General features: G+C 39.8%; 2 protein-coding genes across 2 annotated transcripts; one reads left to right on the top strand and one right to left on the bottom strand.

The window, feature by feature from the left end:
* The first annotated feature begins 740 nt into the window (after positions 1 to 740).
* tsku (tsukushi small leucine rich proteoglycan homolog) lies at positions 741 to 6,741 on the top strand. Its single transcript, XM_079564930.1, has 3 exons — positions 741 to 1,024; positions 5,087 to 5,398; positions 5,734 to 6,741. Exons 2-3 carry the CDS (start codon positions 5,090 to 5,092, stop codon positions 6,472 to 6,474), a joined length of 1,050 nt encoding a protein of 349 aa, XP_079421056.1. The 5' UTR covers positions 741 to 1,024; positions 5,087 to 5,089; the 3' UTR covers positions 6,475 to 6,741.
* Positions 6,742 to 13,740: 6,999 nt separating this feature from the next.
* mmp13b (matrix metallopeptidase 13b) lies at positions 13,741 to 17,560 on the bottom strand. Its single transcript, XM_079572777.1, has 11 exons — positions 17,023 to 17,560; positions 16,839 to 16,949; positions 16,254 to 16,381; positions 16,034 to 16,182; positions 15,758 to 15,883; positions 15,158 to 15,313; positions 14,960 to 15,080; positions 14,637 to 14,770; positions 14,406 to 14,565; positions 13,956 to 14,059; positions 13,741 to 13,888 (listed from the first exon to the last, which is right to left on the bottom strand). The coding sequence occupies exons 1-11, from the start codon at positions 17,146 to 17,148 to the stop codon at positions 13,788 to 13,790; spliced, it is 1,416 nt and encodes a 471-aa protein (XP_079428903.1). The 5' UTR covers positions 17,149 to 17,560; the 3' UTR covers positions 13,741 to 13,787.
* Positions 17,561 to 18,694: the final 1,134 nt, after the last annotated feature.

The following is an 18,694-nucleotide window of genomic DNA, read 5'->3' as shown; positions in this document are numbered from 1 at the left end:
CCCTGTGAGGCCACTCCCGTTGTGATATTGGGCTGTACAAAACAATTGATTGATTGATCGTTATTAATCATATGGTTCATTGATTGTACATTTTATGTTACAACAGACCATGTTGGGCTGGCTACGTGACACGTGGCTTCAACTTTCGCACTAATTAAGGCGAGTTTAAACTCGAGTTTAAACACATTCCCTGCGGTCCGAGTCCCATCAGGCCAGTACTTGTCGGACCAGCCTAGTCACAGTTTATCCGTGCGCAACAACAGGAAAACTCAGCCTTTCCTTTCACATTATGTTTAATCTGCCTCGCAGATGCCAAATCAAACAAGCCGCTGCCTTGTTGCGCAACAAGAACAACTTTTCCTTTGGGATTTGGGATTTACGGAGAGTCCACGAGAGGGCGCTCCGATGTATGAGAAGGATTCCGGAAGTTGCTGGCTCTTGCTTAGAAAAGTAAAAGTCCAGTGTCTTAGCAATGAAAATATGTTTTTGACTATACTGTGCATTCTATTCTTTAAAAAAAAAAAGAAATACATACACTTATATTGATTCATTGCTTTACCAGATTAGACAATGGTTGGCAATTCACTTGTCCACTAAATCATGGCTTCAACTCTTCACTTCTCTCGCCTTTTTATTTTTATGAAAAACAAATACATCATTTTAAAACAAAACCTTCTCTTAAATAAATGTCTGGTTCTAAACTCTACCCGGAAGTGTTGTCATTGTGCTGCCAACTTGACGTGAGTGAAACAGTCCAGCGGCAGGAGCGGAGTTTTATGGGATGGGGCCAGACAGACGAAGCGTGTTCCAGTGTTTCCAGCAGCGGCGGCAGCGCTTGTGTTGGAGATCACCGCAGTGGAGGAGACAGGACGCGGCGGACTGGGAGCTCATGTAGCCCCGGGACAGAGCGCACTCACAGCGGGGGGAGAGGAGCGGCTGCCTGCGCGGGCTTTGGGGGGGGAAATGGGAGCAGTGAAGTGAAAATCCCCCCGAAAAGTGGCGAGTTTGGACCAAAGTTTCAAAAGTAAGTGCCAACCGCAAACACAGACATCTACAGGTACAAGAAAACACCGGACAATGTCACTGAATGTCTTTAGATTGTGGTTTAAGCTGCAACTCCTGGTTATATTGTGGTTATCGGACAAGGGAAAGCCATGAGCGAGCGCAGAGAGAGAGCCCCCTGTCCGCCTTTACTGTGGTCAGGTCAAATTTCACTTTTGGCTCGGGCTTAAGAAACCGCCCTGCACTGTCCCCGCAGAACTGACCGGAGTCACAAACTACTTTTGTCTGAATTATCACGAAGATCTGCGCCAAAAACGTGCGTAAACATCCCGGGGAGATGTGCAAGACAGCGAAAAGGGGCGTGGTCGTGAAAAAGATATTAAAGTAGCTTGATAGTGTTGGTCATACTTTTTTTTCTTCTTTTTGCTGCGCTTCACACGGATCGCTGAAAGAGATGTGATTTTTTTTTACATTATTCTTATGTGAGTACTGCATTCTCATGACAGCACACGGTGGTTTTGGTGAGACGTGATACATAAACGTAGATAAACACACTGACAGATGTAGCAAATTAAAAACATAAAGGAGTGTTATTACTAAACAGCTTTACAACACATTTACATTCACTCACTTTTAATGTCTTTAATGTGTGGCCTATTTGTCAATCAATGATCGCTCAAAAATATATCAGTATTAATGGTACTGTAGCAAACCCAGTGTCCAGTGTATAGAAACAGGAGGCAGGTATATGTGTCAGGTCATATGGTTTGACTGAACTGTCAGCCCAATGTTTAGTGGGCGAAAGCTTTTCCACTGAGGTCTTTGCACTATTGGAAATCAAGATGGGGAAAAGGTGTTTTTAAACTTCACTATATTTTTTCTCCCGCCCCAAACAAATAAAAGAGTATAAATAAAAAAAAAAGAGAATTTACACACATGCTTTAGGGGAAAAAAAGAACTGTCTCTATTTACTCAGTGAAACTGCTGCTCTGTTTCCGGCTAATTGTTTTTAAACCCCTTAAGGGCCTCCAATTTAATTAAACTCCCAGTCACTTTCTTCATGCGGTTTGATAGGCTTACTGTGGCAACACTTTCTGCTTTGTGCTTTGAAGTGAAGAGTGGTGACAATAGCAGTGGGACGCAGCCTAAATAACAATTTATTAGTCTAATTAAAAGTGTAAAAAGTTCCTCTGATGCGGGAAAAGGTTGCCGTAAAAGTTTGCCCATGACAACTTTGTGTGAAAATAGCCGTGAAAGTGAGAAGGACCCGGGACGTGATTTCACAAACCTATGTCAAGAGTGTTTTTAGTGGGGGTGTCACGATTATTTGATTTGACAATGAATCATTAAATGAACACTTTTATTTAATGTGTTTTGTGTTGTGTTTTGTAAGCTCCTGTGACAAAGCAGTTTCTTTCTTTCTAAACTTCTTTCTGGAACTTCCTCTGGAAGTTTAGAAGCTACAGTATCTGGTTTCACACTGAGGACTGAGCCTCTACACCAAATCACAGCAACAGGGTCAAAAAAGAAATTATAAAACAGAACCCTACTGTAAAATAACTGCAATGACGTGCAATGACCTCTGTATCAGAGCCACTTTATCACTTCATCACCATGACTGTAAACATTGCACTGTCAATATTGACTTTTGATATCTGATATTTTACATTCTGTTATATATGTATATTTTTTGCCCTTTTAAAGTTTTATATATTCATTGTATATAAGATACCTCTAGTTATTTGTATTTAGTTGTTTGGGACAGTGCATGTTAATGAACATACATGTAAGTAAACACGGCCTGATTGTTGCCTTTTTTTTAAACTTTCCATCCATTGTCCCCCACTTGTACTCTCAAACACACTCTCTGTCATCCAGGCCTATTGTACATGTTTTTAGTGGTAGGGGAAACCACAGTGGGAATTGAACCTGGGACCTTCTAGCTGTGAGGCACGAGCGCTAACCACTACCACCTATTACTTGATTGCACATTTCTTGTCTATTTGCACCCACTTTCTTGAGAGCTGATCTAACAAGTACATTTATCCACTGTGAGTTCCAGCTTCTCTTATTTATTAACCTGCTAGTTTGGCACGTACAATGTAATTGTAATGTGTCGTCTTACTGTCATTACCTAGCCTTCCCTTCTGGGTGATGTTTATGTGGATACGTGTGATTTGAAGGCAGAGGAGACAGCAGGTTGTTGTTAGAAGAGATTTATTACTGGAAGTCTGGACTCACCACCTGGTAACTTAGAGTTCACGGTTCTCAGTGAAGCCGCAGATGGTGAAGGTAAAAATGCAGAGCGGAGGAAGAGACGAGGCGATGAGCTGTTGATGACCACCTTGGTAAACACATGACCACTTTTGGTGTTTTACTGGGAGTTTTCTCATGTTTAGTCTGCATATGGGGCTCTGTGGTTTGGTAACAAGGCTTTCAGGGACGTGAGCCACAGAGGGGAAAATATACACACATTGGTTTGTCGCAATGCATAATGTCTCCTAACGTACTGTTTCATGTATGAAATATGAGCAGTAAAGTGGTGGCGTGTGTGTTGCCTGACTCATTATAGATACTAACACGCTGTTTTAACATGTCAAGCTCATTTTAGAAAAGGGTTTAATGTAATGATCATGCCTCAGGACACAGAGTCAGAAAAAAAAAGTCTCAGATAAGATAGTCACAGTTTAACATTTTATTTTGGGATTGTTCTACTCTAAATGCTACATTTGGAAATGGGGTCAATAAAAAAGAGAAATTATTGTAACATTACAGTTATGCAGTTATGTCCAATAAGCTAGAAACCTCAGCAATGGAGTCTAGCTGCTGTGGGATAATGATGTTTCATAAATTCTTTATCTATCACAATTCAAAAGCAAAACTCTAGTGCTGTACTGGCTATACAGTATACACATTATTAATGGTTTTGGACGGTCAATGCTTAGTTTTGGCTCTGCACTATTTTATTCATTCTGTTCTGTTCTAGTGAATTTAACACAGTTCACTTTTGTTAGTTATGGAACTATTCATTAATTCATTTTTTACATGCAATAAACCATAGCACATTGTTACCCCACTCGGACTTTGGGTTGTTGGTGTAATTAGCTTGCATTATGCTAACAAGTTGCGGAGGTCTGTTACCTCATACTGTTACATAACTTGTAAAGCCTAACCTTTACTACAACTCTGATAGCAGCATTATACAAACGCACTGTCACACGCAGTTTACAGTGACCTGTTATTCAACAAAGCATCTACAGGAATCAAGTTTTCAATTGTTTCCTAAATGTTTATTCAAACCAGTTTAGAGATTTTTTATTTTATTTTTTTAAGATAGTCTTTCATAGATAAAGTAAGTGGAAGAAAAATGCAGTGAATTTATGCGCCGAGTATTTGAAATATATTTGTAATTTATGGTTTTAATTCAAATTAAGTACATACATTTTAGAACATGTTTCTGGAGGTCCATACTACATGGTTCGATGGATTTCTACATAGGAAAATGGAAAATGTATTTCTTTGCAGAGGACATAGTCTCTGCTCATTGTGACCGTTCATATTGCATATACAATGACCCTGGGTCACTTTACCGCGCTATTTGTTAAACAATCTGTAGCCTCTGCTCACTCTGCTTATAGAGGTGTGTCATTGAGAACCAGGGTAAACACAACTTAAGTGTTCAAAGTTATGAATGTCAACTTGCATATCTGTCTTTCATTGTTTTTTGGTGTGTGATACAGAGACATTTGCCTTGAGCACCTGCATAAGACATGTCCTCAGTCCTGAAAAATATATGGGCCTTTTTATATTACACAGCATTTCTTCCAGGTGAGTAAATGAACAAAGAAAGAAAGCACAAATGAACACTTTATTAAAGAAATTAGGTCACACCCTTTGGGAAGTCACACTACAAACTAAGACTGTAAGTAGACCTGCTCGCAAAGCATTAAACGACTTGGCTTGTTCTGCTGTCTTTTGTATGAGCACAAAAATCATTTGTGCAAATGAGTTCAGATGACTAGTTTTTTAAAACCAGTTTTACTTGGCTGTCTTCTCTAATTCTTCGTGTCCTTTCTTTCCACAGACAATGATGTCTTCTGTGCTGTGGCTCAGTGTATCCTTGCTGGTATTAGTCCAGGTCAGTGCGGTGGAGAACTGCCACCCGGGCTGCCGCTGTGATGTGGAAAGTTTCGGCCTGTTCGATAGCTTCAGCCTCACCAGAGTGGACTGTAGTGGGCTTAAGCCCGGGGTGACAATGCCTATCCCCATCCCGCTGGACACCGCACACCTGGACCTCTCCTCCATCTCCATGGGACCGCTCACGGACGCCATGCTGTCCGGGCCGGGGTACACAACGCTGGTCAGCCTAGACCTCAGCAGCAACCACATCACAACGGTAAGCACACAACCCCACAATGATAAAATTAGATTTAGCAGATCGCGATTTCGATGAGTTTTGATTAATTGCACAACCCTAGTATCTAGATTGTTGATGGAGTTCAGGTAAGCACAACAAACGTTTATCATGGTGTGAGAAGCAAAAAATGTTTTACTGACTGATGGAGGTGTAAGCAATTGCACTATTAAAGCTATTACGTTTATTGCATTATATGACAGCTACTTTTTTGGCCTCTGTACAGTCTCTTATCTGTCACCCTTCCCCTGTTTTCTTTTGCACGCTGGCTAGACTTATCAATAAACTCTTTACCTACTTTGTAATATCATCCGCAGGTAAGCCCTAGTGCTTTGTCCAGGCTGCGTTATCTGGAGGCCTTGGATCTAAGCCACAACAGTCTCACAGCATTGACCGCGGACCTGTTCTACGGCCTGCCATTATCAGACGTGGACATCAGCTACAATGACTTCCATGATTTCGACATGAATGTGTTTGCTACCAAAGTGAACGCTGAACCAGTGACTTTGGATTTGTCCAATAATAAACTTACAGCAGTGTCTACAGCTGTGAATGGGAAGACATTGCACATTCAAAGCTTAAACTTGAGCGCCAATCTTTTCACGAGTGTCCCAACGTTGTCTGGACTACCCCTGCGCTACCTTAATATAGACGCAAACCCTATTAAAACAATAAGAGAAGCGGCGTTTTCGCAACTAAAAGATTTGGTTTATTTGTCCATCAGTGGCTGCAAAGAGCTCTGGGAAATCGAACAGTTTAGCTTCAAGGGTCTTCAAAGTCTGCAAGTCCTGGATCTTTCTAACAACCCAAATCTGAAAAAGCTAGACCCTAAAGTTTTCATGGGACTGGACTCCCTGCAAGAATTGAACTTGTCCAACTCCGGGGTGGTATCGTTGCCAAATGACATGCTCGCCCACCTGCCCAGTATTAAAAGTATCACACTGGGGCAGGATATCCGATGCTGGAAAACAAAGAAGCCCGGGCAGTTTCATTTGCATCTGGGGCAACTACAGCCCACTGAGGTGCTCAACTGTAATGCAGAGGGCATTGGGTTGTGAAATTGCGACGACAATATGCCAAATAAAATATCCCAATGCAATCAAGATGCCGGTAGTGTGCCTTAAGTACAGTGGATTCAGAAGGTGTAATTTCAGACCCCTGTTATTAGGGATTTTTATGAAGTAGTCATTTACTACTTCAGTTGATTACATTCACTTTTGTTTGTAAAAATGTACACTGATGATCAGACATTAAAGGTGCATTATGGAACTTTTCATGCAGAAAAAAAACAAGTTGATATTTGTGCATGATTGATCTTGTAGTGACCCAGCGGCTGTATGGTCAGCATGATGCCTTTACTTTCGATCACGGTGGTCTCTACAACGCTCCAATCAATTGTTTTGTAGGTGTTCTGGTGAGATGGAGTGTCCTATGTCAGTGTTTTTCAACCTTTGTTGAGCCAAGGCACATTTTTTTCATTGAAATAATCACGAGGCACACCACCAGCACAAAATGTTCTCATCAAAGTGTCTTGACTAGGAACACCGTATAGTCTCACTAGCCACAATGCCTCAATACATCACTAATTCTCTTGTCTCAAAGAAATGTACTACCTGATGTGGAAGAGTATAATATGGTTACTCTGCCGATCACTAGACAGCACAGACACTCGAAAACGGTACATTATTTGTGGATAATAATGCATTTGTAAAATGCATTATTAAAAAAAAAAAAAACAATTAGGTGAGATTGGATAATTTCCCAAGGCACACCAGACAATATCTCACGGCACACTAGTGTGCCATGGCACAGTGGTTGAAAAACACTGTCCTAGAGACCACTGTGATGGAAAGTAAAGGCGCCATGCTGACCACTCATACAGCCACTGAGTCACTACATGGTCAAACATGCACAAATGTCAACTTTTTTTTCACATAGTAAGTTGCATAATGCACCGTTTAAGAAAAAATAAATTATAAATAAGTTTTATAATAACTGAAATGTCACACTGGCGAGCACTTACTGTGCAGTTTTTGAACAAATCACTAATAGAATAGATTAGAAATGAAGAGACGGGAATGGAAACTTTCTGAATCAACTGAACCTTAACATCTCTGCATATTAAGTTAATATTTGAAGTTGAAAATGATTGAAAAAGTCTTGCCATTTGTTTGTATGGTGACGGATCCATTTCTATATTAACTAAATAGGACCAAATGAAAAGCCTTTTGCACTTGTTCTTGAAAAAGATTTTTATTCTGCACTTCCAATGTGTGTAACTTTGTCTCAATACTGCCCAGCTACACTACAGACTACTTCATTAACCACTACAATTACTGTCTGTTCTTAATTGAATTTCAGTGCCATCTTAGTGCTGTTGTTCTATTCAAAATATGTGATTGTTCTTTCACTTCTTTTAGAATATGGCTTGTATAATGGGAAAAATGTTTTCTGTAATTAGTAGTCACATTTTAATCATTGTCAGGACTTCATCATTTTGGTTCAGTATTTGCTGTTTTCACACACCTCGATTGTGTGGAGTTGTTCATATTCACATTTACCCGTACTCTTAATATATCGGGTCACCTAAGCCTTCCGCACAGAACTTGGTGACCCTGTACTTTTTTGTTTCTTGCACAATCGAAGTCAACAAACCATGACCATGTTGGACAATGCTCTTTGACCTTTCGTTTTCGGAGAAAGTGCTTTGATACCAGAGGTGTATCCTGTTTATCCACTGTCGGCAGTAATTAAACAACTGGAAATCATTGTTTGACATTCCTGTGGAAAAGGCTCAGGAGGACCGCACGTGGCACGAGGGATTTTGATTTCATAGAGGTTTATACTGTCTTTCTATGTTGTGTAGCGAATTGCCTTCTATGTAATAAATAAGATACACTGACTTGATAGTTGTTACTTACAACAAGATAATAAATAAATCTATACTTTTCGGTAAAGCAAAATCTCTGAAGCAAATTACGTAGTTTATGAAATGCCTTACGAAACTTAAAAATAAACGGCATTGGCTAATAATACATGATGCATCTCTATTTGGATGGGGGAAGTATATTTTAACTGGTTCATGTACCAATAGCAGACATTGTTTTGTATCCAAGTGACGTCAACAGTAACAGGAAATGGTTGTGGTTGCCTCAAAACATGAGTGTGTCTTTTTGGGCATTATTGGACAGGATCCTTTCCCACAAGGCCCTGACTAACTCAACGACGGGTGTGTCTGTCTGTCTGTCTGTCTCAAACTTTACTCCATTTAGTTCAGTTTACTAGAAAAGGAATGTTCAGGATGGTGTCCTAAGATGTTTTTTAAGGCATTTGAGTGCAGAACATGCCCTGGTTTGGCAGTCTAAACCGGGCTGGTGTCCTGCCAAAGTGGTGTCTATAGCAAAGAGACAAGGAGAGGGAAAGAGAGAGAAATGGCTGTCGTCACGGTGACTGAAGATTTCCCGTGTGTTTTTGGCAATGAGAAAAATGCCCTTCTTTCTCAAACTCCGACAAGACGCAGCAAAAAAAAAAAGGTGCAACTTGGAAGGGCTATTTCTCATACTGCATAAATGAGGCTAAAATGCTCGAGGAACAGGAGACCGGTCATCTCGGCTCTAAAGAATAGCGCTATTGTCAGACTGTGTAGCAGCACAGTTCTTCATTTCAGGATGGATAATTTACCTACCGGCTTTCTTTTTTTGTGAGCCAGCCGTATTTCAGGGATTCACTGTTAATGGGCCTCCTCTTATGTTGTGCCTTCTGGCCAACCGAGTGAATAATGTCTGGCACCTTACTCATTTCCAAATTATTTGCCCTATTATTATGAGCCTTATTTTATTTTATGCTGTTTTATAACTTGCAGTATGACTTAAGCTTTCTGTGCGTCATTTCTCTTCAGTTTAGTGGGAGGCTGCATCAAGATGACCCCATTGCACAAAGCACTTCCAGATGTGTCTGTCTCTAAAAGTCCATGAAGAACAAGTGAAACCAGCTATAGTATTCCATGGTGTTTTGCTAATAACTGTGAAAAGGCAGAGCAATTCCAAGAATGCAAACTAATCAGATTAAAAACAGACGCCCTGTCCACCTATGAATTCTTCTTCTGATCAACAAATGGCTGAAAGTTGTTTTCTTTTTTCAAACAACTCAACAAAAAAACGCAATCGGGTAAAAAAAAGTCTATGGTGAGCAAAAGCGGTCAAAAAATCCCTGTCCATCCCTAAACCATGGGACAAAAGTAACTATATATGGCTGGTTTTAGTTGACTATTATAAGACATGAGACAGCCCACAAGCAGCAGTTAAATGAAGCAAAAGACAACTTGCTTAGGGTGACCAGACGTCCCAGTTTACCCGGGACAGTCCCATTTTACCCGGGACAGTACCAGTTTCACGCCCTGTGTCCCAGGTGTCCCAGTTTTTCACCATTGCCATGCCTGAAGCTGCGTTTTTACGTTTTGGTCACTACTACTACCTAATAATAATGGCTTACATTTGTATTGCGCTTTACAAGCCTGTTTTAACCAAGTTTGGCCACTGCAAACTCGCTCACACTCATTCATTTCAATCATTTTGGCCTATTGTGCATGTTTTTAGTGGTAGGGTAAAAACTGGAGCACCCGGAGGAATCCTACGCAGACACACAGAGAACATGCAAACTCAGCAACAGCCAACAAATGCTGCCTTGAATTCAAGTTGCATAGTAATAGCAGAAGTAGATATGGCCTTGTAAGTACAACTTGATAGATCAGCAATGGAAAACAGTATCTCTCGAAGTTTGGACAGAAGAATCCTTATGTCACCGATGCCAGACAAATCTAAATCTGGAGCGATTGCCACAGCGACTTTATCTTCTCTCTTCAAGCAGGATGATGCCTAACTATGGCGCTCGCTGGGATTTGAAGTGATGTTATCAAGCCTACAGATATGGACATGCAATCACCGAGGACAGCACTTACAACATGTCATTTCCAACAGTCCTGTGTCTGGGAGTTAAACGTAGATCAAAAGCTTGGTTTAGCAATACATTTTGCACAATGTTATTAAGTTATTTCATATGTTTATTAAGAGCCATGATGAATGCCAGCTTACACAAAGTCATATTGTAATGACCAGGAATTATGCTATGGTGAAACCCAATTGAAGAAAGAAAAGAAAGACAAAGCAGTTTAGTCAACAAAACCAACTCATCTTGCCCTGAATACACCCGTTTAAAGCTATTCATGCAACTAAATCTCTTTGCTCCAACATTTGAAGCGCACTATTGTCAAATTCATGGTTTTAATTTTCACTCCCAGGAAACATGAGATTGCCTTAATAAAAGAATACTTACTAAAGCTATTGTGTGAGCCCAGGTGTATGTTTACTGGCCACAAGAAGACGTTTAGCTTTTATGAGACAAACATTTGAATGGCACATTGACAATGTTTTGAATTTATCCTTTTGTTTTGGTGAAAATAGACACCGAACCACAGAGCCAGTCAGCGCTCAGCTTATAAGGTGACAGAAAATCTCCAAAGGTCCCCAGAGGTCGCTTATGTAAGTAACAGCACTCATTTGAACATGTTCTGTATGAGAGCTCTTTACAGGGACAAGTTACAACTGCACAGTGATGTATGTTAGTGTCCTTGTTTGGAGGCTCTTGTGGCTACATGATATCAAATGAACACGTATAAACATGCCCATGACTGATAGAACAATCTGATAATACACTTGTTTTGGCCAGCATTTGCTTTTATGAGATAGGCGGACCAATGACTAACTGTAATAGGAGTAAAACTAATGTAAACAAGAGAAGAAACTACAGAAGCTGTTCATGGCCTTTGGTACTGACAGTTCGCGGACCACTTTAGCGTAATTCTGCATACAAAATAAATATAAATCAACCTGTCCAGGGACTGCAGGTGGAAATGATCTGCTATCTGCTATAAACTGACACACGACATCTCTTCTTTGTTTAGGGTGATGTCTTTTGTGCATTGTCCCTGATTAAATAAAATTAAATTCAATGCTTTCTCCAGTCCACGCACACCAGCAACAGCAGGTGAAATGCACAAAAACAAGCAACAAACAGATCTCTGCCACTAGAAAATGATAACAAAACAATAGTAGGCAAAAGCTCAAGGATATGAGGTAAATTTGTTAAATTGTCTTTAAAGATTTCTATTGCTGCTAGTAAATGTAGCTGGTTTTGAGCTTATGGGTATGTATTGTACAGTATGTATACTGATAAGGACATACAGCATAAATGAAAAAGATCACCACCCGAAGTGCTTTTGAGGGAATTCATTAGAAAGGCCATTTCTACTAAGTGAGTAATGTTGTGTTTTGTTTATTATGGGGTGATCTAAGGGGCTTTCCCAGAGGATTCTCACTGCCCTTTTGCACATCCTGCTTCACCATCTGCTTTCAATCACACACTCTGGACAAGAGGTTTCCTTTGAAGGCACAGCTCCTCCTTCCTATTACATGATCCTTGCATCATCTGTTTTGTTTGGTCACACTGCAGGTAATAGGGCACAGGTTTGATCAACTTAAAAGTGAGTAGGCGGGATTTTAAACAAGCCTCTGTAACATTCATTCCGATCACGTAGAGAGCATGACTCTGTGAGGATAATTATGGTACTCCTGATGTCCAGATCACACGGTTATCTGGTACCAAGTCATGCAACATGTTTTGTTCCTTCAGACCCTGTAGTCAGTCTTTGCATGCTTTCTTTACACAGTGTACCACAACAAGCCACGTTCTATAACAATAGTCTTCAGGCCTCAATGGACAATGAACATCACTTGGTGGAAGTGGGTGAAGAGGCATCAAGCAAATTGTCGGAGCCAGGACACATAGAACAATGCAGCAGCCCCAACCACAAGTGCTGAGTAACTATTTGACTGTAAAAGCCTGATCCATGATTAAGTGTACATAATTCAACAAACAGGACAAGAAATAATTTGAAAATTCTGATATTGCCAAAAAATACAACATGTAAATAGATTGAAAGGAATAATTGTTAAGATAAGGAATAGAAAGTACAAACTTCACATCTTTGTATATGTGAACATGACACAGTTTTCACTTATAGATATATTTGCAGTGGGAAGAGTAGGTTGTTTGTTTTACTCAAGTCACACATCTTCTCGAGCACATAAATGTACTTCACCAGTGCGATGAAATCAACACCAGTGCAAATGTCTGCACAGTAGCATAGCATATAAATGTGTAGATCAATTGTAATAGCAACGATTTTGTGAAAAGGGACCAGAGAGCACTATCGTGAGCACACTTTGACTCTGGAACACGCTCTAACACTGCTGGCCTTGTGCTAAACATTGAACAATAAGCTTCGTTGTTTAGCCTTTTTCTTTGTCTTGTCTTTTTCCTTGCAGTTTGCCACAACACAATGACCATTTAAACACAGATGTCCCGAAGAAAACAATGTGGTGAGGCTGAAGATATTGTATCAGATTTAACACTTGCTAATGACAGGGCACTGCAGATTTAATAAATAGAGTTAGTTCACTTGAAGTATAAATATTAGCATAGATATAATTTGAAGTGTAAAAGCCTAGCCCCGAAATGACCAGGTTTATGGTTTGTTTCAACATCAGCAAATAAGGTGACTGCTCCACTGCTCTGTAATTACATCCACATGATAGGGTCTGTGGGTAATACAGCTCTGCTCAGACCAGGCTCCTAAATTTTAGAGAGAAGCTCACAGCGCATAAACAAATGCAATAAAACAGGTTCTATATGACTGCATTCAGAGTAATTGACTTCACGTTTTAGCACAGAACTGAATGAGGCCATTCATTTTGTAAATGTATTGCAAAATTATTACTTATTTCTGTCTGTGTCAAACCAGGAAGGATTATGTATAAGGGTTTGGCTCTTGAGTAAGTGATGTTGCTACAGCTTCTCATGGTAAGATTTTGAAGAGGCTCTGGTTAGGTCCAATTCGTGTGTCATTGCTAAGAGTGCCCTCTAGTGGACCCCATCAAAAATTACAACGTGGGTTCTATGTAAAATCAGTGTTTTCTGCAGTCTTCCACAATTGCATCAATAAACCAAGTAAAGGGTTAAATTGTGTGCATGCAACAGTTTGAAAAGCCGAACAAGTTCTTCAGTAACTTTTTACTGCAAAATTTGCACTTTTAATATAATACAAAACACTCACTGCAACACTGAGGAAATCTCACATTCAAAACACATATATAAACACACATAAATAAATATAAATAAGAGGAGTAAGACTGACTTTGAACTTCAAGAATTCAGTGTCTGGCAAATTTAAAGGTTAACATGTCCTGCACATTTAAAAGGAAAATATGTTGTAAATTTTAAGTGAATTGTATAACAAAAAGTCAACAGAAGATGATCAACAGTTGAGGATAGAGTTGGCTCTGAGGATGCGGATGACTTTCCTTGAGTTGTAGCTGTACTCATATTGGACTTCTTCATGGAAGAAATACAAGTAACCTGAAATATAAACATGAATACTTAGACTTTTTAAAAGTTCTGAAATATACTCAAGGCTGTATTGTACCATAGTGATATGCAGCAGCATCAACTTCATCATGCATTCCTGGGAAATCAGTCTCAATGGAGCGTGGGTATCCCTTGTCCATTCTTCCTGACGCTTCATCAAAGCTGTGAATGAAAAAATGATTTTGGATGATATAATACAGCAGTGAATATTGTCTTAGTGGTCAGTAGTATTTTGCTATTTGGACATTAAGGGATTCACACACTCTCTTAAAAAACCAAAAATAGGAGATCATACAATTAAAACTTTTAAATATCTTGGTTCATTTCAAATTCTGTTTTAGTCCGTCAGTTTTTTACCTTTATCTGAGTGTAGAATTCTATCTGAATGTAAATTGAAGTCTTTAATTTGCGTAACAATTAAAGACTTCAAGTACTATATATAATATAATTGGGGAGGGGCTTGTTATAAATCGTAAATAAAGTAAATACATTTTGTTGTTTTGATTACCTCCAGTATTCCTCATCAGTGAAGAGCAGAGTCTTCCCAGTGTCTCTGATGTGCACTGCTGCATCTATTTTCCTGACAGATTTAGGCAAGCCCAGCCTGTGAATGTATTTAGGGTACCCATCCACAAGGGTATATCCGTTCAAGGCCCACATTTTGATCCCTGTTGAAACACACCAATAAAATATCATAAACCTTCGACAATATTCAAGTCAGTCAAAATGTGAAACTGACCGCTGAAAATAAAGACCAGGTCTTTCTCTGGGTTTTCGTAGGCTGCGTCCACTTTGTTTGGCAGAGAGGGCCAGGTGGACTTGATCAGGGTCTGCTCTGGCTCAACAAACTGGGGATGGATTCGCCAGTAAAATCTGTGACAAAGATATAATCCATGAAATACAGCAACCTCACACCGAGCGGGACAGAAACATGGCTCTTTCATGACGTGACTGGGTATAACGGAAAATGCTACACAGCTACAATTACAGCTGCCGACTACTAACACTAAATTAAGATGTTACGACTACTCAAATGTTAGAGTATAATGGTAAGTTTTGTACCTGTCTTTGAAGATGATGGTCTCTCCTCTCAATTCAGTTACAGCATCAAAACTCATCTTAGGGTCACATTTCTCTGGGGCATCAGGCTTTGGCTTGACCTTTTTGTGATCTGGGTTTTCTCCTAAGAGTAGACATCAAGTTGTTAATTGAAGCTCTTGATATGTTCTGCACACGTCATTCACATTAAATGTATTTTACCATAGAGATCTTGAATGCCCTCAATGTCATCTTCAGTGAGGGGATATCCTATTCCGTAGGAGTACACAGGGTACATCAAAGCACCCGCGTCTGTTGAATGGGACATCCCAAGGGCATGCCCCAACTCATGTGCTGCCACTATGAACAGGTTGTAGGCTGTAGACAAAACATGTTAAGTGTTAACAGAAAAAGAACAAATCTACAATAATTTTTCCCACTGCACCACCAGAGTAAAATCACCTACCTTTTTAGATTTCTAATAACATTTTATTAGAGGCTATATATGGAAACAGGTGACCATGTTAGCTCTTTCATATGGTTGTTAATAAATAGGTAAAAAAAAAACATTTGTTAAAAACCCCCCATCCTTAATAGTTGAGTGTAACATTCTTTATGCTAAATGGAAATTGTTTGCACTTTCCCAGAACTTTCTAGTCTCCGCCACAGGAGTGGTGCATGAGAGCAAAGCATAGAAAACCAGGCTTGAAACTGTAACCAAAGGTACATTTGCAGCGATTATCTTTACTCAACATAGATTGAAGTCTTGTGCATGACAGTATACAACATAAACAAAATGCTTCTCTGTGTATAGTTATTTACCACTGGAGTCTTTGGACCAGTGTTCATCCTCATCAAAGTGTGTGTCTCCCCCTATCCCCTGTCCGGGGGGGTAGGCATGAGCCAGCAGCCCATTAGGCCCGTCAAAAGGATTGTAGTCTCCATGTTCTGCAGTCAAAGGAGCCAGACAACAAACATGATTGTGTGTCATTAGATTGTCTATTCAAAGCGTGTTATCATTCCCTCAACAAGGCACCAGCGCGTAAACCGTGCATTTTGAACCCAAGTATCAGGACTAAAACAACAAGTCAATTAGACCTCTGCTGCCAAAGCTGATCATGATGTCCGCGTTGCCCTGATGCAGTTTCTTAAAGGTCAAAGGAGTGACGTCAGCCCAAACGTTGAGGGCAGTTCGAATGGCTCTGTCCACGTCTGATTTTTTTAGATCAGGGGTGTAATTCACAATCCTACACACAAGGAGGCACAAGGTAAGATTTCTACAATACAACTATATTCTTAGAGTACATATATACATTACCTGAATGTGACGTTGTTGTTTTGCCACTTCAATTTTCGGGGAAAGTGATTATATTCTCCAACATCTGGAACTCCACATCTGGGCTGCCGCATCATGTCCAAAGTGTTTTCATCCAGATTCCCTGTTACCTTTGAAAAAACAACAAAATTGATATAAATACACACTTCACATTCTTTTGTTTTGTTTAGGGTGTTTTTTTCTTGAAAGTATTGTGAAATGAAATTGTACTTATTGCTTGATCTAGGCAAGACTGCAGTTGGAGTGGCAATTGTTGCAGAGTCAATCATCAGTCAGTAATTGCAGTAATACTGGCCCAGTTATCAGTGGCAACACAAGGAGAGGTAAGCAGTATTAAGGTAAGGTGTTCACTGTATGCTGAACTCTCGCCATCCCTCCCTCTTCTGCTCCTTATTGTGTGCATTACATTTTGACGTTGCTCTATATAATGTTCTCTGTTAGTGTTTGACTTATGGTTGGATTAACAAACAAAAAAATGTTTTACTATGCAACTTTAGCATAGTGTGGTAATCTGTCCTTTTTACACTATTTAATGTATATAAGAAAAAAAGAACACATTTGACTTACTGTAAGTTGGAAAAATTCCTGCATCTCTTTTATTTTGTCCTGAAATGCATCTTGTGAACCCTGCCTTCCCTTGAGTCCAGCTGGGAGGCCATAAAACTGCCGTAGATACCTCTGATTGGGAAGAAACAAAATATTACACTCTGTGACATTTGTTGAATTCATCTATGATCTATGCATATCATACCTCAGCCAGTAGCATGTTGTCCTTGTTGTCTTGGGGCAGTGGTCCAGCCAAACAGTGAGCCACCAGGCCCACCAGCAGCAGCAGTAAACCGGTCATTGTTGCTTTTGTCTCGTCCAAAACACTCATGGAGGACAAGTGTCTCTGAGTGGTATTTATACTGCTTTAGGCTGTCTTCAATGCTCCTCCGTGATTCATGTAAAAGCACCTAATGTAGCCACTTCCTCCTCCCAGGGTCTAAGAATGTGCTTGTTTGTCAAATATACTGTACAGACCTCGCACTGGCCTGCTTTGAACCCACTCAAGGGGCAATGACAACACAGCATCCCCTAAAGGGTAAAATTACCATGACTTAAGACATTTGCAAATAGAAACATGCTCTGGAACCGAATGACTTATTTTAAAGTTATTTCACAAGTCCAAGCCATGGACCTTTTACCATCAATGGTCACAACATGCTGAATCAATGGGAATGCTAGATTTATGGGTTTTCCCTCATTTGTGCAGCAGAACGTGAATCAGTGTCTATGATTACATTGTACAAGTCTGGTCCAATATTCACTTTTCAGGGAATGTTATACTGCATACTGCACATAAAAAGTGCAATATGGCATAAAAGTAAAAAATGCTTGCTTAATAATGCTCACTACGGCATCATTAAGTAAGCTTTTTTTTTTATTTTATACCATTGAATTGTGTCACTGTTAGTCTGTAAATGTGCTGGGGTTCACTGGCTCCACATGTTTTCGATTATATATTTTTAGAAATAAAGCTGGACGACTAGACAAGACTCCTGACTGTGGATGTATGTCACCAAATGATTTGACACTTTGGGTCACGATTCCTGTTATCATGTGCAGGGATTTTTCTGGTAATGACAGTGTCTCGGTCAGTGGCTGAGGTACCTAGACCTCAGAGACTAAAATAGGCCACTTACTGTCACAGATAATGGGCCAAATCAAACTATTTCACACTGTAGAACCACTGTGCAACCCCTGTAATAACTTATAATATATTATAATACAAAGGGAAAACAACAAGGAAGCAGAGGCTAGAGTGACGTTTGTCCAGTCTATGCAGTGATACAGAATTGATCTCGTCAACAATAGTATTTGTTTTGTATTTGTTTCTCAATTTACATATTTACACATTGTCCCATCAGTTAACTGTATTGCATCAAAAACAATGGCCTGATATTATAACATTTAGGATACTCGATCTTATGTATTGCTAGGTTTTCTTGTATCCTCACAGGAGTTTACTGTGGTTACAAAGAGCTCCTGAGTCACTCTGGGGGAAGTTGGTTCTCAGGGACTTTTTGCTGTTTACTTTAAAAGAGGCGACTGACAAATAAACAGACATGGAAAAATACCATTCAGACAAGATTATTTATTTATATTTTGATGCACAGTGATGTCATATTCACAAGGTGTCCATGTGAGCAGAGTATTTTTGATATCACTATAAAATAAAGCTCACATCAACCTGGTTTACCTGCTCACATCCGATAACATCGGTAAAACAGTTAAGTACAGATGGATAAAGTGGCCCTTAGCAAATGAACCACGTCCTACAACTACCTGAATGTCTGGGCCGCCTGAAAAGCAAACCATAGCATTTGTGTCATGTTTCTCAGAGATAAGATAAGATAACATAATCCTTTATTGATCTCACA

This window comes from Gobius niger, assembly GCF_951799975.1.
Source record: "Gobius niger genome assembly, chromosome: 1".
Classification (NCBI taxonomy): Eukaryota; Metazoa; Chordata; class Actinopteri; order Gobiiformes; family Gobiidae; genus Gobius; species Gobius niger.
Note: the sequence above shows the minus strand (reverse complement) of the source record. Positions and strands in the feature narration are given on the sequence as shown.

Bases quoted from the DNA above. Each gene is read 5' to 3' on its own strand.
- tsku (XM_079564930.1), top strand. From the start codon at position 5,090: ATGATGTCTTCTGTGCTGTGGCTCAGTGTATCCTTGCTGGTATTAGTC. The intron at 5,399-5,733 runs GTAAGCACACAA...TATCATCCGCAG, and splicing joins GCAGCAACCACATCACAACG to GTAAGCCCTAGTGCTTTGTC.
- mmp13b (XM_079572777.1), bottom strand. From the start codon at position 17,148: ATGAGTGTTTTGGACGAGACAAAAGCAACAATGACCGGTTTACTGCTG. The intron at 16,183-16,253 runs GTAATGTATATA...CCTTGTGTGTAG, and splicing joins AACAACAACGTCACATTCAG to GATTGTGAATTACACCCCTG. The intron at 14,771-14,959 runs GTACAAAACTTA...TCTTTGTCACAG, and splicing joins ACCATCATCTTCAAAGACAG to ATTTTACTGGCGAATCCATC.